At 35.9% G+C, this 23,478-nt stretch overlaps 1 protein-coding gene across 3 annotated transcripts in view; it reads right to left on the bottom strand.

Annotated features, from left to right (window-relative positions):
* The window catches only part of LOC128211402 (FAD-dependent oxidoreductase domain-containing protein 2-like), a 50,392-nt gene that overhangs the window by 8,369 nt on the left and 18,545 nt on the right, over nucleotides 1-23,478 (bottom strand). For all 3 annotated transcript variants that reach the window (XM_052916164.1, XM_052916156.1, XM_052916175.1), the window contains exons 2-7: nucleotides 22,020-22,243; nucleotides 19,118-19,292; nucleotides 15,582-15,737; nucleotides 10,139-10,269; nucleotides 6,377-6,497; nucleotides 1,018-1,257 (exon numbers count right to left, since the gene is read on the bottom strand). In XM_052916164.1, the coding sequence (XP_052772124.1) occupies nucleotides 1,018-1,257; nucleotides 6,377-6,497; nucleotides 10,139-10,269; nucleotides 15,582-15,737; nucleotides 19,118-19,292; nucleotides 22,020-22,209 (1,013 nt within the window). In that variant the 5' untranslated portion in view covers nucleotides 22,210-22,243. The remainder of the gene's footprint in view (nucleotides 1-1,017; nucleotides 1,258-6,376; nucleotides 6,498-10,138; nucleotides 10,270-15,581; nucleotides 15,738-19,117; nucleotides 19,293-22,019; nucleotides 22,244-23,478) is intronic.

The following is a 23,478-nucleotide window of genomic DNA, read 5'->3' as shown; positions in this document are numbered from 1 at the left end:
GGTACAAAATAAGCACAAGACTGAAAGCCCTACACCAGGATGAGGTTTGCAAGGCTCTTGTTACCATAAATTTTACATAGCCAGGATTAATTGAATTTTCTGTTACCAAGTAGTGCTGTACAACTCCGGGCTTTTTGATTCAAAAGTCTCACTCAAATGACTGCTTTACAATATAGCATTACCGTTCATTAATGTGATGGTAATCAGAAATGTTAAACAAAACATATTTTAAAACAGAAAATTCGCATTTTATCTATCCTTTGAAATGATTGATTTTTTAAAAATTTATTTCCTGATAAGTATTGGAAATAAGGCAAACAAGGTCAGAATGCAAAATGCATATTATTGGTAGTTTTGATGATAATGAATTAATATCAAAAAAATAAAAGGCAACATACAGTTTTATATGTTAAGTTTTCTATGAATAATAGTGACAGATCTTAACATATATCATACCAACAAAAAATTAAGCTTTGTGATACAATTATGATTACTGCAAAAAGTTCAAGTAGCGATGTAACCGCCTGTCACAGGGAAAAAAATTACCTCCGGCTTATCATTCATTTCCCGACAAATAAACACTATTATTACTCACATTTTTTGTAATTAATTTCATTCTGATATTAGAAGCTCAAAGGCAAATTAATGATTTCAGTGTATTAACCCTGTTATAAAATTATTCTACTTTCATCACAAACATTTTATCATAATGTCTAAATGAAATTTAATAATGAAGGTAGAACTTATCTGTTTAAAACAAAGGCTCTAGCTCTCTTATAGATATATTTTTTCACAAAAGTAAACTAAATATTTCTAAATTCTTATTCAGCTGTTAGTTCTTTCCTATGGTTTGGTTAAAACATTTTTAGATAAATTTTATGAGGAAAATGTGACAAACATTTAATCCATTTGTCAAATAAAAAAACATGTCAAAAACGTTCTCTGTGTCACAAATGTGTAAACATAATAATATTACTTCTAAAGCTTTAAACACATACAAATCATGTTCCTACTTACTCGTTAAAAATACTGTTATCAAAAGTAAAACCAAGGCATCTGATGATTCTGTCATAAGGCTCCCGCATGGCAAAGTTATCGAAGGTGTCCTCTGACTCCTCCTCAGGGCCGCTATCAACGATTTTCAGGGCGAGTTTCCCATCTGCGTCCTTCACAATCGCGACTTCGCTGAGAGAGGCTTCCAGGACACCATCCAGGGACTTAAGCTGATAAGTGTCCAGCAGCTCATTGTTGATGGCCCTGAAATACAGCATAGAAGAAACAGTTCAGATTAGTTTGGTGTTGCATTTTTGACATGGCAAGAAAATAATTGTAATAAATTGGAACTTTAGGAGTGAGCTATGAAAAACCAAATAATGCTCAGTCTTCTATGTCAAGCTATATATTTGTCCCTAGTTGTGGTGCATCATATTTGAAGCATCATCCTGGGATTCCTGGTTGTGGTGCATCATGTGTGAAGCATAATACATGGATTTCAAGTAGCGGTGCATCATATGTGAAGCATTATACTGGGATTCCTGGTTGTGGTGCATTGGGTGTAAAGCATAATACATGGATTCCAAGTAGCGGTGCATCATATGTGAAGCATCATAATGGGATTCCTAGTTGTGGTGCATTGTGTGTAAAGCATAATACATGGATTCCAAGTAGCGGTGCATCATATGTGAAGCATCATAATGGGATTCCTGGTTGTGGTGCATTGTGTGTAAAGCATAATACATGGATTCTAAGTAGCGGTGCATCATATGTGAAGCATTATACTGGGATTCCTGGTTGTGGTGCATCATGTGTGAAGCATAATACATGGATTCCAAGTAGCGGTGCATCATATGTGAAGCATCATAATGGGATTCCTAGTTGTGGTGCATTGTGTGTAAAGCATAATACATGGATTCCAAGTAGCGGTGCATCATATGTGAAGCATCATAATGGGATTCCTGGTTGTGGTGCATTGTGTGTAAAGCATAATACATGGATTCTAAGTAGCGGTGCATCATATGTGAAGCATTATACTGGGATTCCTAGTTGTGGTGCATCGTGTGTAAAGAATAATAAGTGGATTCCTAGTTGTGGTGCATCATATGTGCAGCATTATACTGGGATTCCTAGTTGTGGTGCGTTGTGTGTGCAGCATTATACTGGGATTCCTAGTTGTGGTGCATCAGATGTGAAGCATTATACAGGGATTCCTAGTTGTGGTGCTTCGTGTGTAAAGCATTATACTGGGATATTCGAGTGGTGTTAAATTTGTGTTGATAAGATCAGACGAACAATAAATAAGCTTATAATAAGGGATAAATGAATGAAGTCTCTTTTTATGGATATAGACCTTTTTACAACTTACCAAGTGAGCAGGAATGGTTATTAAAGACTAAAATTTAATGATAAAAATTATTTATTGACCAAGCACACAACCCTCATTAAAATGAATGGCAAATAATGAGCTCATCTGAGACAATATTAAGCTAGGCTAGAATTTCTGTTGATCTTTTCACAATAATTCAAGCCCCATTTGAAAACTATCGCTTAACTACCACTTCCAGCCAACGTTAACAACTGCGTGTAACTGGAAGTGACAGTGCCATCCTTCAAATAGCATGTCGTAATAAGAAAAAATAAAACAATTCCTGATATTGATGACCATTAAATGATAGCTTTATTAGATAACTTTGGTTGCCTCTCAGACTTTTGTCTCTGGTTCTGTTAAAGATCAAAGGATAATTTTAGCTTGGGACTAAATCATCCAATCTAAATCATGCCTAATAATTGTAGTCATTTTTCTTGTGGTATAAACATCAATACAGATCTCACTGTTTTTCTGTTACTATTTTAACACAACATAACTCTGCGTCCTGATTTTATAACCAGTGCATGATTTTAACTCCAGGGGTGATTATGCTATTCTATAAAAATATTTTATCCCCATCAATAAAGTTAAACAAGGGCACTGCCAGCTGACACCCCTCCAGATCCATTTTTCTCACTTGTTCAATAGCTATAACTTAACATTTAAGTTAAGCTAGGGTTAAGGGACTTGTTACATATATGAGGGTATAACTCAGAGTTAAATGCCTTGTTACAAATAAGAGGGTATAACTCAGAGTTAAGGGCCTTGCTACAAATATGAGGGTATAACTCAGAATAAAGGGCCTTGTTACAAATATGAGGGTTGGTATAACTCAGAATAAAGGGCCTCATTACAAATATGAGGGTATAACTCAGAGTTAAGGGCCTTGCTACAAATATGAGGGTATAACTCATAATAAAGGGCCTTGTTACAAATATGAGGGTATAACTCAGAGTTAAGGGCCTTGCTACAAATATGAGGGTATAACTCATAATAAAGGGCCTCGTTACAAATATGAGGGTATAACTCATAATAAAGGGCCTCGTTACAAATATGAGGGTATAACTCATAATAAAGGGCCTCGTTACAAATATGAGGGTATAACTCAGAGTTAAGGGCCTTGCTACAAATATGAGGGTATAACTCAGAATAAAGGGCCTTGTTACAAATATGAGGGTTGGTATAACTCAGAATAAAGGGCCTTGTTACAAATATGAGGGTATAACTCAGAATAAAGAGGGTTGGTATAACTCAGAATAAAGGGCCTCGTTACAAATATGAGGATATAACTCAGAGTTAAGGGCCTTGCTACAAATATGAGGGAATAACTCATAATAAAGGGCCTTGTTACAAATATGAGGGTTGGTATAACTCAGAATAAAGGGCCTTGTTACATATATGAGGGTATAACTCAAAGTTAAGGGCCTTGTTACATATATGAGGGTATAACTCAGAAATAAGGGCCTTGTTAAAAATATGAGGGTATAACTCAGAATAAAGGGTCTTGTTACATATATGAGGGTATAACTCAGAGTTAAGGGCCTTGTTACATATATGAGGGTATAACTCAGAGTTAAGGGCCTTGTTACATATGAGGGTATAACTCAGAGTTAAGGGCCTTGTTACATATATGAGGGTATAACTCAGAGTTAAGGGCCTTGTTACATATATGAGGGTATAACTCAGAGTTAAGGGACTTGTTACATATATGAGGGTATAACTCAGAGTTAAGGGCCTTGTTACATATATGAGGGTATAACTCAGCAAGCATTTAAGTTAAGCTAGAGTTAAGGGCCTTGTTACACATACGAGGGTATAACTCAGCAAGCATTTAAGTTAAGATAGAGTTAACGGCGATGTTACACATTAACGGACACATATTGTCATTAATACATAATAATGTGTAGTAAGTTTCGTGTGAATAACTTAAGTGATTTTAATTATGGCCAATCTTTGAAGATTTTTCATGCTGCCGCTATCACTGACAACTATCGTTACTTTTTTTAATTCATGAAATATGAATAGTCCTCTGTGGTAAATCTACAATTTTAGTAACAAGCATGTTATTCTGAACCTATTACTCCATATCCCACAAAAGGTTAAAATGATTATCAATACCCACAGGACTATTAACCATATTTGAGTGCGTGCAAAAGATGTGATTTTATAGCACCAGCGGCATTTTGTATAAAGCAGAAGATGGCAATTCATGGCTACACGCCAGACATAAAGAAGTGTATTGTTGTATAAGAAAGCTAGGGAATGCAACAAAAGATATATTTCCAATTACAAGCCTAATATAGCTAGAATGAAAGGGGATAAGCTGTATTCTGAGTTCAATTTAAAATATGGAAGTAATGTTCTCTATGTTCAGATGCAACAACAATATCCACCGTTCCTGGATTTTGATTTCTCTTAAACAAGTTGGAATGAGCTGGTCTATTACTGGAAACTAATTATTTTATATACAAATGAATATCTATAGAAATACCCTGTAGATACTTCAAAGATGGCCAAGAAACTTGTGGATACAAATTCCAGTATTAAAAGTTAATTTCTGCAAAAGATATTAATTCCTTATGAGGAAAAAATGATTCAGAAAAATGTCGTTTGTTGGAACATCATTTTTTGCATGAAACTAGTCATTTTATCCTTATATTGTTATACAATATTCTAAAGAATTTTAGTTACTTTTTGATATTAGTACACGTGATTATACTTTTAAATGAAGTCATTTTTTAGATCTCAATGTAAAAAACATGCGATGAACTATATGAAAACACGGGCAAGCCTAGTACGTTCTGAGAGTTTCTGCCTTATATTTGCAAATTATTATCTCAAACAATAACATAAAAGATATTTGACATTAAAATAGCAATAAATACTAATTGCCAGGAATTTCCTCTACAATAATCAAGCAGCTCATATTTTTTAAGTGGCCAATTATTATCCAGCTGGGAGAGGCATTAAATCTGTCACAGTCTCCATTGTTGAATAAAACCTGCAGTTTTACTGAAAATTGGTTCAATTGTTCCAGGATCAGAGAGCTGTAAATACGCTATACATGCATGAAAACATTTTCAATCAGAAACTCACTGATGCCTCATAAAATAATATGAAGCTTAATTTTTTTTAATTTTTTTTTGTCATGCTCTAACAGATTTAATGATATATATTTTCTTATAATTCTCTCATGCACAGGTGACACTAATTATTTTTCTCAAGTTGATATCTGAGTGGAAGAATAAGGTAATTAAGCCCAAATGTTTTCCTTATATATGTATAAATAACAGGATACTATTTTTTTTTTGGGGGGGGGGGATAAATTACATAGTACCCTTCATTTTTTTTAGAAACTTGAGACTTTTAAATGAAATTATCTTACAGGTAATCATGGCAAACTATTTTGTCCTTTATAAAATCAAGTTTAAGCAAGACATTTGGATAAATGAAATATGATACATAGGCCTGTTAAACTTAAAATATTTCATATTAATAGACGAACTCAGTCAACTAATCTTGAAATGTATAAACATCACCAATGGCAATACATTTTTTTTTTGTATTTCCTTACTTTTGTTGATTTTTATTGCTTACTTAATTTCAATTTTCACAAATATGAAGCAAATAATGTAACCATGACACTAAGATGCTTTCAATTTATGACAAAATAAACCTAGATCATTATAGAAACAGTCCCAGCTGTTTAATTAGTTCAAATTTCGTAACATGTCATTCAGTTGATCTAGATACTGTTCATCAGTAAGAGATAATGCCAATGTGTATCCATTTGTCTCAGTCATTCAAGGGGCATAGCAGTAAGAGATGACGCCAATGCATATCCATATGTCTTAGTCACACTAAGGAGGCATAGCGCAACCAATACTTCAGCCCCACTTTGGGACTTGCTGTTTGACACCAAGGTTCTAACAATATCTAGACAATCCAAAACATGAAATTATCAGTGAAATTGCCTAGTATCATGACTACATGAATTAAAAACACTTGTACCTTAGATCCCCAACATAATGTGTGGCCCAGGAGAGACGGACACGAGAACGGGCAATCATGTGGATAAGGTTCGTAGATCCGTAGATGTGGGTGGCTGTCTCAAACGCAGAGTTACCTCGACCTGTAATTAAATCATAAACATTTCTCCTAGTTCCTGATACATGTAATAAAACAAAGAAGTATTCATAATTCATAATTTTCCAATAATTCAAAAGGCATTAAAAAGACAATCTATGACTAAGCATGAGGTGCATAATCTCTGATGGAAATGGTACACATTTCATGGTAAATCACAGTGCATAATCAAGAGTGCCTCTGTTGGTAATGGTACACATTTTATGATCAATCACAGTGCATAATCAAGAGTGCCTCTGTTGGAAATGGTACTCATTTCATGATCAATCACAGTGCGTAATCAAGAGTGCCTCTGTTGGTATGGTACTAATTTCATGATCAATCACAGTGCGTAATCAAGAGTGCCTCTGTTGATATGGTACACACTTCATGATCAATCACACTGCATAATCAAGAGTGCCTCTGTTGGTAATGGTACACATTTCATGATCAATCACACTGCATAATCAAGAGTGCCTCTGTTGGTAATGGTACATATTTCATGATCAATCACACTGCATAATCAAGAGTGCCTCTGTTGGTAATGGTACACATTTCATGATCAATCACACTGCATAATCAAGATTGCCTCTGTTGGTAATGGTACACACTTTATGATCAATCACACTGCATAATCAAGAGTGCCTCTGTTGGTAACGGTACACACTTCATGATCAATCACACTGCATAATCAAGAGTGCCTCTGTTGGTAATGGTTCACATTTCATGATTAATCACACTGCATAATCAAGAGTGCCTCTGTTGGTAATGGTACACATTTTATGATCAATCACAGTGCGTAATCAAGAGTGCCTCTGTTGGTAATGGTACACACTTCATGATCAATCACACTGCATAATCAAGGGTGCCTCTGTTGGTAATGGTTCACATTTCATGATTAATCACACTGCATAATCAAGAGTGCCTCTGTTGGTAATGGTACATATTTCATGATCAATCACACTGCATAATCAAGAGTGCCTCTGTTGGTAATGGTACATATTTCATGATCAATCACACTGCATAATCAAGAGTGCCTCTGTTGGTAATGGTACACATTTCATGATCAATCACACTGCATAATCAAGAGTGCCTCTGTTGGTAATGGTACATATTTCATGATCAATCACACTGCATAATCAAGAGTGCCTCTGTTGGTAATGGTACACATTTCATGATCAATCACACTGCATAATCAAGATTGCCTCTGTTGGTAATGGTACACACTTTATGATCAATCACACTGCATAATCAAGAGTGCCTCTGTTGGTAACGGTACACACTTCATGATCAATCACACTGCATAATCAAGAGTGCCTCTGTTGGTAATGGTTCACATTTCATGATTAATCACACTGCATAATCAAGAGTGCCTCTGTTGGTAATGGTACACATTTTATGATCAATCACAGTGCGTAATCAAGAGTGCCTCTGTTGGTAATGGTACACACTTCATGATCAATCACACTGCATAATCAAGAGTGCCTCTGTTGGTAATGGTTCACATTTCATGATTAATCACACTGCATAATCAAGAGTGCCTCTGTTGGTAATGGTACATATTTCATGATCAATCACACTGCATAATCAAGAGTGCCTCTGTTGGTAATGGTACATATTTCATGATCAATCACACTGCATAATCAAGAGTGCCTCTGTTGGTAATGGTACACATTTCATGATCAATCACACTGCATAATCAAGAGTGCCTCTGTTGGTAATGGTACATATTTCATGATCAATCACACTGCATAATCAAGAGTGCCTGTTGGTAATGGTACACACTTTATGATCAATCACACTGCATAATCAAGAGTGCCTCTGTTGGTAATGATACACACTTCATGATCAATCACACTGCATAATCAAGATTGCCTCTGTTGGTAATGGTACACACTTCATGATCAATCACACTGCATAATCAAGAGTGCCTCTGTTGGTAATGGTACATATTTCATGATCAATCACACTGCATAATCAAGAGTGCCTCTGTTGGTAATGGTACACATTTCATGATCAATCACACTGCATAATCAAGAGTGCCTCTGTTGGTAATGGTACATATTTCATGATCAATCACACTGCATAATCAAGAGTGCCTGTTGGTAATGGTACACACTTTATGATCAATCACACTGCATAATCAAGAGTGCCTCTGTTGGTAATGATACACACTTCATGATCAATCACACTGCATAATCAAGAGTGCCTCTGTTGGTAATGGTACACACTTCATGATCAATCACACTGCATAATCAAGAGTGCCTCTGTTGGTAATGATACACACTTTATGATCAATCACACTGCATAATCAAGAGTGCCTCTGTTGGTAATGGTTCACATTTCATGATCAATCACACTGCATAATCAAGAGTGCCTCTGTTGGTAATGGTACACATTTCATGATCATTTTCAAGGCGTAATTAAGAGTGCCACTGTTGGTAATGGTACACATTTCATGATCATTTTCAAGGCGTAATTAAGAGTGCCACTGTTGGTAATGGTTCACATTTCATGATCATTTTCAAGGCGTAATTAAGAGTGCCACTGTTGGTAATGGTTCACATTTTGTGATACATATGATTGATCATGTTCTAAATATAATAATATTATAATACAAAATTCTGTAATTGAACAATGGATAAATTATTACATGGTTATATGGTTTAAGTACACAATGTCTAAACCATGAGAACATTGTAATTGATTTCTGGGTAGCTTTCTCTAGGACAAAACAGGACTCTTGAAGAAAAAAGTGTTTGTTTTTTGTCAATTTTTGCGCATAAACCCTCAATGTACCTAGGAATCAACCAAGTGAAAGCCAGTCTGTTGGCTCCTAGTTATTCATTCCTTTGCTAACACTTACTCAAATGCTTCTTGAAGTTGATCTCCTAAGTCAATAAACTCAACACTGGCCAACAGCAAGCACACACTACACCAACATGTATACTCAACACTGGCCAACAGCAAGCACACATTACACCAACATGTATACTCAACACTGGCCAACAGTAAGCACACACTACACCAACATGTATACTCAACACTGGCCAACAGCAAGCACACACTACACCAACATGTATACTCAACACTGGCCAACAGCAAGCACACACTACACCAACATGTATACTCAACACTGGCCAACAGCAAGCACACACTACACCAACATGTATACTCAACACTGGCCAACAGCAAGCACACACTACACCAACATGTATACTCAACACTGGCCAACAGCAAGCACACACTACACCAACATGTATACTCAACACTGGCCAACAGCAAGCACACACTACACTAACATGTATACTCAACACTGGCCAACAGCAAGCACACACTACACCAACATGTATACTCAACACTGGCCAACAGCAAGCACACACTACACCAACATGTATACTCAACACTGGCCAACAGCAAGCACACACTACACCAACATGTATACTCAACAATACATTCCATGTCTGTGCGTTTCATACCGCACATGCAAGGCTGGTTAAATCTCTTTTAGGACTTAAGAAGTTACAGTAATGTGGGCTTGTCTATTTTGATAACTTTGTATTAATATTAAAACAACAGTAAAAATGTTTAGGCCTTCAGACTTTACATGGGCCTATTAACCAAATGTGCTTCTGAGATCTCACTCACCCAGAATTAGTACGGTCTGGCCCTCATAGTCATCTTTGTTGAGAGACATGTCCTCGTAACCATCCACCAAATCCATGCCTTCTATGTCCGGAATGTTTGGCTTACCAATACCTGTCGCTATGATCAACCGCCTGCAATCATAAAGAATATCATATGACTTTTTTTGTGTAATAGACTTTTGCTTACCGGTAACTTTTTTTGTTTCTGTTGTAGATACATGTATGTACCCAAATAACTTTTGAGACATAGATGGTAATATTGCCATACAACTGAAGCAGGAATGAAAGCCCTAAAAGCGTTGAAAGGCAGTGGGCGTGACAAGTGTGATTTTACTTTCTTTACAATTTCTCTTCACAGACAATAACAATCAAATCCAAAATATCTTAAGAGTGGCCCAAAACTGTAACCAATAGGTGCCTGTCATTACCTAAAAATAGGTAATGTAAATTTCTGCGTAATTATTTATAATTATCTATTCCCCTCTATTCCTCACCAAGCTTTATAAAGATTCTTTGGCTTGCTTTCGAATTCACACAAATGTTGCAATCTTAAGAACATATTGAAATAAAGTGGTCTTTTAATTCGCACAATTTAAAACCACATAACACCATAAGTTTCATTTTGAAACTCTTCAATGCATCGGTTGAGATAATAGGATGAAAACTTATCTCTCAGACTTCTTTGTGGTCTGATTTAATTTCTATCAAACAAAACAAATGATTTAACCATACTATCAAAAAGCATTAAGAAATTTTCGAAATATTTCAAAGCTTTTAAACTGATGAGAATCACTAGCATGCCATTGCACCATTAGCACCCACCATACTGTTTCACATTCTCTGGTTTTTTATTGTCAATTCTAAATGTTTTAAAAGGCTGCAGTCAGACCAATCCTTACGTAAAACATAAATACTGTAAAAATGAGCTTAATCCCATTAAACTGATAGATGGATGGTAAACTGCTTTATAAATCTCCTCATTCCTGAAGATGATACATGCATAGTAAAAACTTATGTTTTCACTGTATTTTCATTAAAAAAATAATGTTTAAACAACACGGCTTAAGTCGTACTAAAACTTGTTTGCAAGGGTGGGTGTAACTGATAGCAAAATCAACAAAAAACCAAAGGAAACATTGGATTTCTTTCATTAACACCGGTGTTTATTTGGCCGATCAGTATAAATATTGAAAAATTCATCTATTTTGCGCAGTGCAACAACTGTAATAAAATGATACAGCTTACTCAACTTGACTTTTTTAATATGACAATGACTAGAGTTTTAAGTTTAGTTACAACAAAAACAAACTAACACTCTGATGTTGTTAACTTGTTGTGTTTTTGTTTTTTTAATCTTGATTGGGGCAATAACTACAGTAATTTCAGGGGACAAAGATACACACATATCTTGTCATGACTTACCATAACCAATGCGAATTTCTTGAAACAAATATTATAAAGGGTGACATGTCTCTTGTGTGTCTAATTGTCGATCATCACATTTGCAGCTGACAACCTTGACCTTAAGCTGCTAGTCAAATGAGGCTATCCATTTTTCTCAATTCAAATCACTCACAGTAATTTAAATTTAAAACAAAGACATCAAAGGCTAGTTTTTGCACAATATACAAGCAGTTTGATTTGTTAACAGTAGTTGCTCGATAATTAACTTTAACCCAACCATAGAATTAATAAGGAAACGCCATTGGCTCTTGTGAGTTGAGGATCAAACCTACCCAGTAGCTTTAGGTACTAGCAGCCTAATATGGTAGCAAAAAGGAACGAAAATCAAAGTTAGGATGACCATATAAGCCTTTGTTATTTAGGATTGACCAGCTTCAAACATCACACAACATGAACATCATACACAACAAGAGCTGACACAGAGATGTTATGCTCCAATAGTTCACAGCTTTTAAACAGAATTTCTAAATTGAATAACATACTTACATGCAATATATTAATTATCATACTTAATAAGATAACTTTGTTGGATGGTGGAGGGCCATTGTATAAAGTATCAATGAAATACATCAAATAGTTGCTGAGATACCAGGAAAAGTAAGCTTACATGCAAAACCTTAACCAGAATTTCTAAGTTGAATAATAATGGGCCATAATTTGCATTATTTGCAATGTAGGAGTTATATAACATGATTTATCAAGTGGGTTGGATGGATGGGAACATCTGTCTCAAATGCCAATGCGATGCATGATATTATGCTATGATGCAAAACCTTAACCTTGGTGTGGTGCCGATGCCAGGTTGACTAGTATAGCTCTCATATTTTTTGAAAAGTCAAGCTAAATATAAGTCTTTATATTGAATTACAACCCTCATTTTCTGGTTAATTAAACATTGAAAGAAATAGAAAATGCCTGTCATTCATTCTTCAAGCTTTTTCAATCAATAAAAACAGAATTAGATTCCGATAAAGTGCATCATTTATCAAGGAATAAACAATTTTTTTCCAAGAAATAAATGCCAAAGTTTATTCCAGTAGATGAATAAATTTCTTCCAGACGAACAGTAAAAAAGAATATTCTGGATTTTGTCATATGTCTTATAAATCATGACTAGGGGTTGAGAACAGCCCATAAACTGACTTTGTCATCCATTTTTATTATTGCCAGCTTCCTGCTAATGACAAACATTTCCAGTAGTGTGTCCCCACATTGAAAGCTGAGCATAATACCTCATAATGCCATAGCTAAACATGTCTAATTCTGAAACAAGAAAACACAATTCTAAAGAGATAAATCTAGAAACACATGCTGTTATTGGAAATTAATTATTTCTCATGAAAGATTTCAGATGCACTTAAAAGTACAACCAGCATTAAGGACGAGGTAAAAAAATAAATAAACACATATTGAAATAAGAAGTCAGTACTTAAAGAATATGCCATAAAGATGGCTGCCTCAGTTTGTCCTACAGATGGATGCCTCAGTTTGTCAAACAGATGAATGACTCAGTTTGCCATACAGATGGCTGCCTCAGTTTGTCCTACAGATGGATGCCTCAGTTTGTCATACAGATGGATGCCTCAGTTTGTCATACAGATGGACGCCTCAGTATGTCATATAGATGGATGCCTCAGTTTGTCATACAGATGGACGCCTCTGAGTATGTCATACAGATGGATGCCACAGTTTACCACACTTTTTTTATAATTACCAAAGAGCTTACAAGGGCTCCTGCTGAGTTCTCCTGCTTTTACCCATATTGCGGGCCTCTGCTGATGTTAACAACCTCAAAATTGTGTATTAACCTGGTAATATATTGCAGCCATAGTAATGGCAGTTGGTACACGCGCACATAGTCATTATGAAATTGACCAAGTTGAATATTGGTTTCCAAGTTATGTCCAATATTACAGTTTAAAACAACAGGCACAATGATAACTACATCCGCACCGGTCAAGGCCATGACAAACACCTCTTCTTCTTTTTTTTTGACAAACAGACAAAGCTGAATCCAGATCCAGATTCCTTAAACTGACTGATACCCCCGGACCCTGAGCTGTCATTCAAACGTCTGCAGATAGCATGTCCATAGAAATACGGGGTCTTCTTTTGATCGTAATTGACAACGCAAACAACTCCTTATAAAGAATATAGAAGTATGTATACAGAAGGCAGAAACAGGCGGGCAATGCAGCCGGGCCAATACATCATTTACTGATCAGGAAAAGTAATGAGATCAGTCTCTGCGGTCGTGTATTGTTGGAACTCATGTCAGACAACATGGAAGGCAGAAAAATGCATACGGGTTAACATTATCAAGTTAAAAATGTCATCTTTCTAGTCTCTGTCGAGAGGAAGTTTCACAATGTCCATCCCTTAACAGAAGCAAGTACATATAATAGAAGAGTTAATTTTAATTTGCAATGTCTTGATATCTGCTGTGAAAGAAAGTAGGAATTATGTTTTAAGTACCAGTAATTGGATAAGAGAACAATTTCAGAAATGATACTATTTCCATAGTCTCTTATCAGCCATTAATGTCATTAAAATAATACAAAACATTCAAAATGAAAGTTGCAAAAAGCTGGAAATTCCAAGATATTAATAGTAATACCCATGAAAGTTGCTTGATATTATTTGAGAGTAATATACCAGGCTTGCTTCATCATTACATTTCATCCAAGTGATAAATGATTTTAACAACTGACAATAAATATAGGAAACTGTTTGAATAATCAGCACGAATAGCATGCTTCCATCAATTACAGGACAACAAACATAACATTTAGGGAGGTTATTTAGACAGCCAGTCTGCATGCAGGGGCTTGTGGAAATATCTAGGGACTAGAATGGGCATCGAAAAACATGCAATGGATATCAATATAGTTTCCAAGAATATTAGAACTCTTCATGATTATCAATTGAAAATATAAGCAACATATGAAAGATAAAATTGTTTTTAAAATGAAAGGCTCATGTTTTTTTTGTGTTTTTTTTTCAACAACTTATAAGGTCCACAGTTTAGGTATCTGAATAAAGTTCATTCTCATTTTACAATGATAAGCATGCAAATTAGTTAAAATATACATTTAAGCAGTTAATTAAGTTTTTTGGACTTCAAACATTTTTTGGGCACGCTTACAAACTGCCATAGCAATACAGCCATGCAAACATTCACGGCTGTGATTTTTGCACTAGGAGCTCATTTCTGTTTATTGATCAGAGACCAAGGAAGCGAAGCAAAAAAAAGAAGATAGATATTGCCAATAAAGCAAGTGCAATGAACATCAATCGTTCAGTTTTGTAGTTTTGCCTTTTTAAAGCCGTGAGATAAACGAATGTTTCCTTAAATGATCCATGATCTCCATTTTAAACATTACTGCTTTGTCATGAAGCCCCATATAAGGAGTCTTCAGAGGGCTGGCAATGCATTTCACATGTCTCCAAGGGAAAGTAAAGAATTTAATGGTTTCTGACATGTTTTTTGCCTCTAAAGAACGAAATGATGGATTTCTTGTAGATCATTAATCACTGGATACAAGATATTTCACTCAGGAAACTTTTGAAGCACTTTGGGACCAACTGGGCATGGAATTATCGCCAAAATGTTTCCGCCATGCTTTATAACTAAAAATGATAGATAGTATATCAGACTATCTTTATGACCCACATCACATAAGAACAGGGGAACTCTTTATTGACCAAAGAGAAACCAGAAACATTACGATCAACATTTGTCTTGGAAAAACAGCAAAATAAACCAAAATAATATTTAAGACTGAACTTAATAGGCAAGTTAATTCAAGCAAAGTACACTTTATTTTGTATCTATGGCCACTTTAGGTGGCAACATGATCAACTTGTGAACACAAAACAGATATAAATTACTACTGTTTGAGCTTATATAATTTTGAACACAGGGGAGGAGACAGAATTACTACTTATAAAACAAAACGGTCATAATATAATATACTAACCCACATTTGTACGGAACGTCCCTCTGGTCTACCATCGTGTAGACATGGCCGTCGGGGGCACCCTCACACACCTCCTTACGTACGTTGCGTATTTCCGTGTTAAACTGCACATTCAGGGCCAGACGTTGTTGGTAGTCGCGTAGGTAGTCAAGGTATCTACATGGGGAATTATATATTTTATTATTTTTTATACCTCATCTAAATTTGCCATTGTATAATAACATATAACCATCACAAAACATCCTATAATGTCATGTGACAATTGTTAATATCGCCCTCATAATCATGCACATGTGAATTATGGATTTCTGCTTTTCATGACGAAGATGTTAATTAAAATGGTGTTATTGAAGTTCATAAGATGCAACTTTCAACTGCAGAATATAAATCAACAGCATGTCCCGTTTGCATTTCAAACCAGGTGAATTTCATTTTTTTGTATTCAGACTTTCCAAAAAAACAGTCACCAGAAGGGAAAATAAAATACTAAAATTCATTTTCAGTTTGTGCCAGTTTAGTTTTTGATTTAATTAGTTAAAGATTTTGATATATTGACATCAATGGAAAAGCAATAATCAATCTGTATTTTGTCAAATTAAAGTCAGTTCTATAAATGTTTAATCACTATTGAAAACTACCCAAAACACTTTGCCTGTACAGACGATCCTTACCAATTTTCAGCATCAAGCACCAACAGATGACATTAATGTTTCCAAGTTGGTATTTACTTAGTATATATATTTTTTTTTTCTTAAATATTTAAAAACTGGGATTTAAGGACTAACTAATTTATATATTTAAAATATCTTTTTTAAAACTCTCGCCTAAGTTAGATATGTCTCAAACAAAACAAATGTCTTATTGCAAGCCTCAAAAACAACTTCACCCTCTTAATTTTTCTCAGGTTTCAACTTTAGGTTATTGTAATCCTCATTGAAATCAGATGATGTATGCTAAATGACAACTTAAACATATGTCCCTGCAAAAAATCAAACAAATTTGGTACATCTCATCTGTTTTAAATGCTTTTACCACATATTACCATTTTTTTCCTAATTTACATAATCGCAATGTCTATTACATCCACCATTTTACGAAAATTGTTCCTTATTGTTAAAAGTTATAATCAGTGAAAGCAAGTTTTTGCCATTAATTAACATCTGCATTGTTAATTTTGACAAATTCTTTCAAAGTCATTAATATAATTTTTTTAATCATTTGAGGTACATCAGTTATTTGACAGACATAAAATACATAAACTTTCATCTTTTACAGTCTTCATCAAATTGTATTGTATTTGCTGTGCCATGGTGTAAATAAATATTATCAACAATTAATGAACAAAAATTATCTATGGTATCAAGAATTTTAATTCTAAACAAATCAATTAGATTTATTGGTTTTTCCTTCCATCCCAATCCCTCTGTGAAATTTACCTGACAGTTTGTGAAATTTAAACCATTTGTCCATAAGCCTGAGACAACCAGCCCAGGGGCTGTATTCACAAACAACTTGAGTCTAAGTGTGAGACAACCAGCCCAGGGGCTGTATTCACAAACAACTTGAGTCTAAGTGTGAGACAACCAGCCCAGGGGCTGTATTCACAAACAACTTGAGTCTAAGTGTGAGACAACCAGCCCAGGGGCTGTATTCACAAACAACTTGAGTCTAAGTGTGAGACAACCAGCCCAGGGGCTGTATTCACAAACAACTTGAGTCTAAGTGTGAGACTACCAGCCCAGGGGCTGTATTCACCAGCGACTTGAGTCTTGGTGTGAGACTACCAGCCCAGGAGCTGTATTCACAAACAACTTGAGTCTAAGTGTGAGACTACCAGCCCAGGGGCTGTATTCACCAGCGACTTGAGTCTCGGTGTGAGACTACCAGCCCAGGGGCTGTATTCACCAGCGACTTAGAGTCTCGGTGTGAGACTACCAGCCCAGGGGCTGTATTCACCAGCGACTTGAGTCTCGGTGTGAGACTACCAGCCCAGGGGCTGTATTCACCAGCGACTTGAGTCTCGGTGTGAGACTACCAGCCCAGGGGCTGTATTCACCAGCGACTTGAGTCTCGGTGTGAGACTACCAGCCCAGGGGCTGTATTCACCAGCGACTTGAGTCTCGGTGTGAGACTACCAGCCCAGGGGCTGTATTCACCAGCGACTTGAGTCTCGGTGTGAGACTACCAGCCCAGGGGCTGTATTCACCAGCGACTTGAGTCTCGGTGTGAGACTACCAGCCCAGGGGCTGTATTCACCAGCGACTTGAGTCTCGGTGTGAGACTACCAGCCCAGGGGCTGTATTCACCAGCGACTTGAGTCTCGGTGTGAGACTACCAGCCCAGACGCTGTATTCACCAGCGACTTGAGTCTCGGTGTGAGACTACCAGCCCAGGGGCTGTATTCACCAGCGACTTGAGTCTCGGTGTGAGACTACCAGCCCAGGGGCTGTATTCACCAGCGACTTGAGTCTCGGTGTGAGACCTCGGTGTGAGACTACCAGCCCAGGGACTGTATTCACCAGCGACTTGAGTCTCGGTGTGAGACTACCAGCCCAGAGGCTGTATTCACCAGCGACTTGAGTCTCGGTGTGAGACTACCAGCCCAGGGGCTAAGAAATCAATAGTGATAAAAAATAATTGAGAATGATTACTTCATTTTAAACTTTATTTTACAGACTGTTACCCAGGGTTGTCAATAAGAACCGGCCGGCGGCCGAAATAGACGGTTCAAACAGAGTTTGGGCCGGTTCAAAATCGGAAGAAAAAAATTTGATCGCGAGTTATAAATGTTCCTTACCGCTAAAAACGGCCCTTTTCGCCAATAACATCTCTTTTCAATATTTAGAGCATCGCCTTGACTGGTTTACACTTCGGCGTATTTGTAGACGCAGTAGACAATTTTTTTTGTTTATCCAACATTGCCGACATTTTGACCAATTCTGAACCATGACCTGTGACGTCAGGCGCGTGATCAATCAAATATAGTTGTATTATTGGTAATTAATTATAACTTGCAGCATTGTGTAAATTTCCACGAGGAACACGAGACATGAATGCCCACAAACCTGCGCAGTCAATGTTTTCGCATCTTTGATACCAATGACCTTATTTCGCGATTTTCCAAAATTCTTAAAATAGTAACATAGTGTGTGTTTTTTTAGTGCATTGTATTTATGGATGTTTATACTTCATGGAAATTAATTTATAGCAAATAAACAAGCAACAGATATGAAAATAAATGACCCTACATTACGAGTACGTGGAATTACGTATCCATGAAGCTATCGATAAAGCATTGATCTGCTTATCTATGAAGCTATTGATAGATACGTAAACTTGCGTACCTATGAAGTAAAGAGGTAATTAAATACTCCCAAAATGCCCCAGAATGCAGGAAATGAAGCGCTGAATTTCAAAAAAATTCGGGGGGGGGGGGGGGATGCCCACGGATCCCCCTACCTGCCGATCCACCTAGCTGGCCGCCTACTTTTCTGGTTTAGTCGGTTAAACAAAAACTTATTGACAACCCTGGTTACCTATCAGCCGAAGGGAACATTTCTTTGGAGTATTTAGTGAATTGCAAGCTTTCATCATGGCTGAGCAGGGAGTTCCAGTCGTGGCGTAGGTTAAACTCCTTGTTGGTCTTCCCCGTCCAGCGCTTGTTGATACTAATCAGTTTTCGATGGCGTGGGTAGTTGACATAGAAATTCCCTGAAGATTAGAAAAAAACAACACATTTTCATTTTTAGCTTTCTTGCAACAAAAAAAGTAAATAATATGTAGTTTTTACTTCGCCATTTCAGTCAGCATTTAAGTCGGGCGCATCTTTCTGAGTGTCTTTAAGCCTTACGGTTCTTCTTGTCTGAGGCATTCTACATTTGCATATTAGAATGAGCTTAAGCACTGGAGATATGTTGCCTTTTTCTAGTATGGGAGAATGATTTTTGCTCTCTTATACTATACCGTATTATACTATACAATGTACATAGGACACACTTTTTTACCCAAGATTATCGTTTGCCTGCGTCCTATCTATGCTAGCGTCCTATACATAGTATAATATAATACAAAACACATTTTAAATGAAATTTCAAATTTCATACGTCAATGATAAATTAAAATTTTCCAGGCAGGTGTTTTAAGTACATACATAACATAAAATAAAATACATTCAAGGCCTTTTCAAAGGTCCAGACTTCCTACATTATGAAGATATCAAATAATTTATAACTGACAAGTATTTGAGCAGAAAATAAATCCCACTCCCACCTTGTTATTTCAAAATGTGCTTCAAAATCTAAAGATAATTTGTGGGCTTTGAACAGAAAATAGCACCTTCTCTCTGGAAACATGAAGACTCCATATATTGTTACATTATTCCATGCTTCAAGAATAACAAGGCAAAAAAATCAGAGACAACAGACGTTCTCTTTTAGAATAACAGGAAACATCTGTATTTATCTTTACTTTTGTGATTTTTGTATCAAATTAACTCTTTCCCCTCATGGTCTGGTCTCCTCATAAACATGATATTTCCATTCAACTTAATAAAGACTCCGGCATAAATCACACACAACGATATTCAAAACATATCGTCTCAGATAAGGGACTTATTGCCGTATTTCTGAGCATCATTACATCAAATTTGCATTGACAGTGGCTTATGTTAGAATAGAACACTTTATTTTGCAAATTACAAATATTTTGCCATTAGGTACAAAATTCTACTGCCAAGTAAATGGGATAATGATAAAAATGTCCTGTCCTACGATACAAAAGTAAAAGGGGTAAAAGAGACAGAGATATCTTGTTAAAAACACTAAGGACAAACATGTTAACATAGGAAAATATTATGGTGACCACTTACATCAATGAACCTATGTCTTAAAATTGCATTTGGAAACTAAAATAATGCTGCCTAAGAATCATAGGAGAATCATAGGAGACCGATGATGCTGAGCCATATTCAGGCTGGTCCGACCTAGTTCAAGACCCGAGATGAACCGTATTCACGCTGGTCCTCCCATTTCAAGACCCGAGATGATGACCCATATTCACACTGGTCCGACCTAGTTAAAGACCCAAGATGACCCATGTTCACACTGGTCTTAAATATCATGCTGAGAAATAAGTTTTTTGAAGATTGGAATAACAATTTTGAATTTACCGTAAATGACTGGGTATTAGACGCACTTTTTCCCCACAGATTTCGATAAACAAAATGCCTGCGTCTTATAACCAGTTACAATCTTTTGAACTTTTTTTTTCTGAGGTCAATTTCAGGCCGAGCTTTTGTTTAGATTTATGTAGAAAGGGATGTTACTCGCGTCATATCGCTCGAGTATATACGGGTTAAAACGGCAGTTGAAGATCGGGATACTGTATATCGTAAGACGTTTATAATTTAAAAAAAAAAATTGTACAATTAAAATTATTAAATTTTATTTTGAATATAACAATAATTAAACATGCATATAAAGAAGCAAAGCTGTGCACTGTCAAAATATTTTTTGTCAGTTGTACCATAAGGTGTGAAAAACTCGCACTGCCTTTAAAGCTGTTTAACATACCAGTACTACAAACGGTTGCGATAATGGTCTTGTTTTTTTGCGCTTTGCCACGTTTTTTATTCATTTCTGTAGGTATTTTGAGAACAAACCCGTACAATATAAGATTTTTGCATTACTAAACTCTTCTTTCTTGACAGGTTATCGTTAACAATATACTGTCAGAAAGAAATCTTACAATCGTCATAAAAGGTACTTTTCGGTGCCATCCAGCTACAAATTTTAAATAATTTGTTACGTTTTATATAACATGAAATGAATAAACAATGAAACATATTTTGATCTGTATAAGTATTGTATGGTTTTAAAAATAACTATCGCCATTTTCACGAATATTTTTTTTTCGTCACTGTCAACAAACATGGTGCCCAATCGTGGCAGACAATTTGGACATTTTTTCTAAGCGTCCTATAACCCAAAACATAGATTAAAAGGGGAATTCTCGGATTTTTCACAGATTATTTTGCCTGCGTCTTCACCCCTTATTTTCTTATACCTAGTCATTTACGGTATGACAGGCCTAAAAAACTTAAAACTTTATGAAGCAATGTTTTTTTCTGATTTTACCTAGTAACCTAGGTTTTGACCCAAAATGACCCCTATTTGCACTGGTTTTAAATATACTATTTAGAAATCTTCTTACTGAGTTTCATAAGAATAACATAAACACTGACAAATTTGTGAAAGTAATAAGAAATTTATATGGGTTACAACACTAGAACGCCTGCACATTTGGTTTTCGGCAATCTATAACTATCTATCAGATTATTCGGCTAATTGTGGTTGTAGTTAGCATAACTAAGTGCATTAAATGCAAAAGCCCTTAAACTGACATCAGAACTTTCAGTCACATATGTTTTAGAAACATTACCTGAGACATTAGACCGTTCAAAGATGATATAATCTCTGCCAGCGCTGGCCAGGAAGTAGCCCATCTGTAGCCCCGAGGGGCCAGCCCCTATCACACAGTAGTCTTGATACCCACCCTGGACCCCATAGGACAGCCCCAATATCACAGTGAGTGCTAGGAAGAACATGACACAGGCACTTGGCTCCTTCATTCTGATAGCTGTCACCAGACCCTTCCCCTCTGGTCTGCAAAAATATAAAGAACATTTCTGTATGTAAAAGAGTACTGGTAATAAATATCTCAATTTATCACAAAAAAGTCATGACGTTGTTTGTATTGAGTACAATACAGCCATAATATATTTTCTTAATTTAATTTAAATGACACTAGTCTTATATACCTTACGTTGTCATCATTTTGTTCTAGTATTTTAAGCGTTAATCTTTTTACCAGAGGGTTAATAAAAAAACTGGTGACCGATGTGACGAATTTAAAAGAATATTTCATTCGTTGCCATTTAAGAACTTTTTTGAAATTTTAAAATTTTATGAAACTTGCTACAGACAAGTTATGGCAACAGATGTAAGATCTTATATATTCTATTCTTCTTCTAATGCTGCAGTTGCTCTGTTAGGCATGGAAAATGAACCTATTTCTTTGAGTCTGCTAATCTCTAACAAAATAATAAAGGTTGGTCACTCTTTTATTTCTCTTGACAGTTTTTCATTCACAACATAATGTTAACCTATGGGTCATTTCTTATGGGATTGAAATATTGTAACAGATCTTTGGTATCATCTTAAAACATATGTACCATATGTGTTTTAGCAAAGGGCAAACACAGAAACTAATTACCAAGACAATTTAAGATGATGAAATGACTTGTTTTGAGGAACTGTGAAGTACTCTTATCCAGGAGTTCTCAATTAATGACACTGCACTGATGCCATTGCACTAAAGAAATATTCACAAAATGGCTGATTAAAGATATCAAAATCCATCCTCGAGTTACTTTACTCCCTACCTAACTACATTTAAGAACAATCAAGCCGGAAAACTACCAACAAGTAACCATTCTCCCACAATTACAGCCATTCAGAAGGCTGCCATTTGCCTCTCAAGAGCTTTCTAAATACAGAAAAATAATTAGTCTTAGAGATATTCAGAATTCCGAGAGTCCAATTGTCACCAAGTCTTTTGTCGTGAGAAATTTATGACATTTTCTTACAATCAGCTTATAGTTGTGTTAAAAATGATTGTCAGATCTGACTTGATTTATTGAATTGATTTTTTAATAGCTCAAGATAGGGAAGAAATAAGATTTCTAACAAAATGTTACATATTTTCATGTTTTATAATCTTAGACTGGGAGTGAGTGACTTCAAGAGCAACACAAGAATATTTTAAACGGCCATTAAGTATTTAATTTCATTGATGACAATGTTAGCCATGAAGGCTATAACAATTAATATGCTGATAT

The sequence above is a fragment of the Mya arenaria genome, chromosome 2, assembly GCF_026914265.1.
Source record: "Mya arenaria isolate MELC-2E11 chromosome 2, ASM2691426v1".
Taxonomy (NCBI): domain Eukaryota; kingdom Metazoa; phylum Mollusca; class Bivalvia; order Myida; family Myidae; genus Mya; species Mya arenaria.
Note: the sequence above shows the minus strand (reverse complement) of the source record. Positions and strands in the feature narration are given on the sequence as shown.